Below are 5,031 nucleotides of genomic sequence, written 5' to 3'. Positions count from 1 at the left end.
TTCTCTGCTCTCTTGTTCCTCTTCAGTTGTGAAATGATGCTCATAAAATACTTGTGCTTTGTCCAGCATATCTATTTTGAATTTTTTTCCTGCCATGTGATCAAGATGCCTTCCGGCACCAACCACCTAAGCATAACCTTGTATCTGACTAATTGAGTTGTTAGAAACTGGTATTGTCTTCTTTGATTTCTCACCTGTCATGGTATTTGTTTCAATGTTATTATTTCTTTCCCTTTGTATGTTATTGGTTCTTCCCTCGTTTTTTTGTATATTTCATCCCTTATCATTCTCTTAGTAAACCTTACATGTACTTCTTTGGCTAATCTGTGTCTTCATGCATAATTTGTATGCACTCTCTACACTTCATCTATGTCTCTTCTTATGTCTTGTTTGTCTTTCTGTAACGTCTCTGTGAGAATCTCTGCCATTTTCTCATCCAGGTCTTCCTCCTTTTCTTCCATGATATTTTGGAATCTTAAGTAATAAGATGCCTTTTCCATCTTGAGGAAGATGATCGAGTCTTCAAGCTCTCTGTTTGCAAGCATACATTTTTGCTCCATTGTTTCCATTTTTCGGTCTACTTGTTCCATTTTTGTTCCTACTGATTTTATCTTCTGTTCTTTTTCTGTGATAGCTTGTTGGATGTTCCCTATTTTATCATCCATACTTTTAATGTCTCCTTTCATTTCTCCCATTTCAGTCTTGATTACTTCATGGTGTCTTTTTGTTTCCTCATGATTATTTGCTATCACCTCTTGTGTTTTAGTCATTGTTACTTGAATCATTAGCAAAGTTGTCTGCATATTCTGGAAACTCAGTGCCGAACCTGATTTCTCCATCCCCAGCATACTCTCTATTGATCTTTGGTCCGAGGGTGATGATGTTGTAGATGCTGGGTTTGAAGCTGTTTTTTCCCTATCATGGTTATGGTAGTTGTACTTGTCATTTTTATCGCTTGGCAAATGTTTTTCAACAATAACATACAATTTTAGTTAAAGTTACGTTAAGTTTAGGATTAGAGTTTGGTTATTAGTTCTAACAGTCCCGAATTACCTTATATATATAAATATAGCAATATACTAATAAAAAATTGATTAACTTTAACAATATATAAATATATGGGAGGTATCTATAGACTTATGTATTATGTGTATGTTATACAATGCTGAGATTACTATGATTAATATACTTAATATAATATAAATATATTCTCCTTATATATCAGTAAGTATATATGCATGTAAATACAGATATAGATAAATTTAAATAAATAAATATATAGTTTTGTAATATACTAAGATTATTATCTAAATCTAGCTCTTAACATCAATAACCTCTCATTTAATCACATTCTTTATAATCACTTGTTTGTTATCACTTAATTGTATTAATTAATTAATTACCACTAATCCTATGTTCATAAATCAATCTTTGCTTATATCAATACGATACAGTGTTGCATCAGTCTTGCTTTCGACTTGTTTCTAATCTGTCATATAGCCCGTTGGTGAATTCCAATAGATGGCGCCTCTTGTACTGTCCAATAGTCCCTCTTGTCAATGTTCTCAATATTCTCGGTTATACAGTTGTACAGTTATATACTTTATATAGTTATAATATTATCCAAATTCCAAAAGATTCCAAAGATATAAATCAATGTTCACCACTCTTCTAGGGTCCCATTTTTAATCCATATATGATGTGTATCAGAGTTCTTGGTATTCCTTTTTAAACGACTAAGTCAGTTTTTTCCACCACTTAATCACCAGTGTTCATGTCAAATTGTCAGATTTTTATAATCACCAATCACCGCTCCTTATAATCCTGTATGGTTTCGCTTTATTCCTTTGCAAAGTTTTTAAATCTGAAATCTGAAATCTTCACTTCCTTGCACTGTCACCATTTGACTCCACTTCTGGAGAACCTCATCTGGATCCAGGCCTCAATAATTTCAGAAAAGATGTCAAAATATAGAACCTGTATGCTTAAGTGTATGTTTAACTCCTCTTGATTTCAGTAGTGTATTTATACACATGCTGTGAGCACAATTTTGCAGCCTTATGCAGGCACTTAATTTTCCTGGTAAAAACAAAGGGTCTGAGGAACATTTAAATTGGGATTGATTACATGAAGCTAATTTGAATTTACACATACTGCTAAAGTATAATTTAACTACAACTTGTGAGAATGTTGCAGTTGATTGCCTTCATATGTTGTGCTGTCTTAGCTTAGTTGCTAAGTTACAACTAGTTCCCCCAAATTTCAGTGTCATCAGCGAAAATGGGCATTACTGAGAATTCTGGGAACTCAAGACCACATATTTGGAGCTGAGTAGGTTGGGGATAGCTACTATAAATTGTGGATCACTGATGTGTCCCACCTTTTCTTCAGAAGCTCAGGGTGACATTCCTCCTCCCATTTCCCCCACAATAACCCTGGGAGGTAAGCTGGACTTTAACCTGTCTGACAATGAAACATTCTGATTTTATGATTAGTAATCAAACATTTTAATCAATTCCTATAGTATATAAATTACACTATTACTTCAATGGGATAGTTGCAATTTTACTCTTCAAAGCTTAAGTTTGCTGGTTGATGATGAAAATAAAGAGCCTTAACTTGACCCAGCCCCTTCTTCTTTGGGTTGAGGATCCACCAAAATTCTCAATTTCTAAAATAGGAGCAACTTCTCCCAGAATGCCTTGAACATCGAACAAGTCAACCAAGAGTTCACATTTGAGGCATAAATAACCAGGCTTAAATTATCCTGCTTCAGATACATTATGTAAAGACCCGACACTGGAAAAGGCTCTGGTGTTCTGGGAAAGGAAGAAGGAAAGAAAAGAAGAGGATGGCCAGCAGCAAGGTGGGTGGACTCAGTTACAGTGCACCTGAAAAAAACAGAATAGGGATAGATCGTCATGGTCACTAGGAGTCGAAAACTCCTAATCAATCAATTAATCGATCCATCAGTCAGCACCTTAATCCCGTTTATGTTTCAGCAGCATTTTGAATAAGAAAGGAAGGGACCCCATAGATTTCCTGTATTCCAGGGGTTCCAGATTGTTGACCTTGGCGATGGAAGTTGGTTGACCAATCCCTCCGGAAAAACAGCAGGTGGTCCTAGAAGCAACTAGAAGCAAGCCGCCTTGAGTCACTATGGGCAAATAGGTGGCAATATAAATCTAATAAATAACTACGCACCCACCTTGGACAGGCCCCCATTGCTGGTTTTTGTTGGTTCTTAGGAAGCCAGGAGAAAAGTTAGAGGCACATTGGAACTCTTGGGGGAGGTGGCTTTCCTGCCTGCTTTGGAGCAGCTCTGCCACCTGTGGCAACTATCTGAATACTTCTGAGTAGAGCTGTCAGGACATCCAGGCTTCAGAGGGTTGTACTCAATGAGCTGCCAAACCAGCGTCACCTCTTGGCCCCATTTTCTCTTGAATTCCTGCAGTTGAAAGGCACATTTCACAGAAATTATATTTGATACCTCATCAGGAAATTAAAATGAGGCTGCAACTCTAATTCTTAACATGCTTTCGTCAAAGTTAACTCCCACAAAACCAGCAAGTCTTACTCCAGAGAAAAGCTTACGTGTGTTACCACCATGGAGTAACATGAGTAAGCTTTTTTATTCTGGGAAGAGTAGAAGAAGTAGAACGTTTTTGTGTATCTACCAAAAAGGGAAGGAATGGGTGTCCTCCCCTAAGTTCTTTCAAGTTCTAATAAAATCTGTTTGTAAAGGGTTAGAAAAAGAGACCCTTTCTTGTTCTTAGCACTGTGTAATTACTGTGTGCCTCAGTTGGATCCCTTGAGAGTCCAGTACAAGTATGTCCGATTTTTGGTTTTTCGTCCTCCGGTAAATTCAGCTATGAGGATTCCTAAAACTCTCTGTGAATGTTTTATAAATAATACACATGGGGAATAGTTTTGAAAGACGCAGCCAGATGAGTGAGATGGACTTGAAAAAGAGGCTCTCCTGCCCGAACTCAAAGCTGTGAACGAGAAACTGGCTTCTTTTCATCCCTGATTCCAGCTCAGTTTCATAGGAAGCATGCAGGATGATTCCTTCTTGATCTTGCCCTTTGCTTAAATACTAGCAACATTTCCTTGTTTCCCGCTGACTTGCTCTTCTGTCCATAAGGCTTAGACAATCTCCACTGCACAAGTTAACAAGGAACCAGTAGAACTCCGAATCGCCCACCTCGTAGCTTTTTCAGTTAGCTCTTCCTACAACAAGTTTTCTTCCATTACTCCATTTCCAGGGGTCACGATATTAGAAGCTAGCACTGGGTTGGTCTAAATCATGGGTCCTCAAACTGTGGCCCATGGGCCACATGCGGCCCGCTGAAGCAATTAATCCGGCATGCGGAGCACCATGAGGTTGCCCCACCCACATCACCCCACCCACCCTTCAGCAGAGTGCAGGACTTGCCTTCGGGAGACCTGCGGGCTGGAACCAAATGGTAAACTCAACAATTTTAGCCTGCAGTGTTATATATCTAATTTTGGTGGGAAATTAGAGCAGGAAAAATCTCAATGCTCATTGGTTGAGACACTTGGAAAGTAGCTATATAAGGAGAACTGTTGAATTGCAAAGTTGCTGGATTCTCACTGTATATTAAAGAGTTGTTGTTCACTTCGACCTGTCTCCTGTCTCCTCACTCGCCCAATCTAACACTGGCGACGAGGATGGGATTGAGGTAGACAGGTTACACAAATAAGAGCTGACAACTTAATCCAGCCAGGCGGGAAAATCTGCACGAGCCGAGCACAGCAGAGAAATGTCCGCCTTTGCACCACCAATGCCGTTCAATCCTGCAAAAGAGAAATGGGGATCGTACATGACACGGTTTGAATGCTTCCTCGAAGCAAATGACCTCCAAGGGCTGTCCGACAATCGGAAGTGAGCCCTCTTTTTGAGCCACTGCAGCCCCAAAGTGTTTGACACAGCTGAATCGCTGTCAGAGCCAACACCGGTGCAGTCTGTACCATGGCAGGTACACAGACCACGTTGAGGACGCACTATGC

General features: G+C 39.2%; 1 protein-coding gene across 1 annotated transcript; it reads right to left on the bottom strand.

Moving 5' to 3' along the window:
• Positions 1–356: 356 nt before the first annotated feature.
• On the bottom strand, positions 357–770 carry LOC139317487 (uncharacterized). Its single transcript, XM_070944554.1, has one exon. The coding sequence runs from the start codon at positions 768–770 to the stop codon at positions 357–359; it is 414 nt and encodes a 137-aa protein (XP_070800655.1).
• Positions 771–5,031: the final 4,261 nt, after the last annotated feature.

The sequence above is a fragment of the Pituophis catenifer genome, unplaced genomic scaffold, assembly GCF_029215685.1.
Source record: "Pituophis catenifer annectens isolate HBS135680 unplaced genomic scaffold, rPitCat1.0.hap2 SCAF_5, whole genome shotgun sequence".
Classification (NCBI taxonomy): Eukaryota; Metazoa; Chordata; class Lepidosauria; order Squamata; family Colubridae; genus Pituophis; species Pituophis catenifer.
Note: the sequence above shows the minus strand (reverse complement) of the source record. Positions and strands in the feature narration are given on the sequence as shown.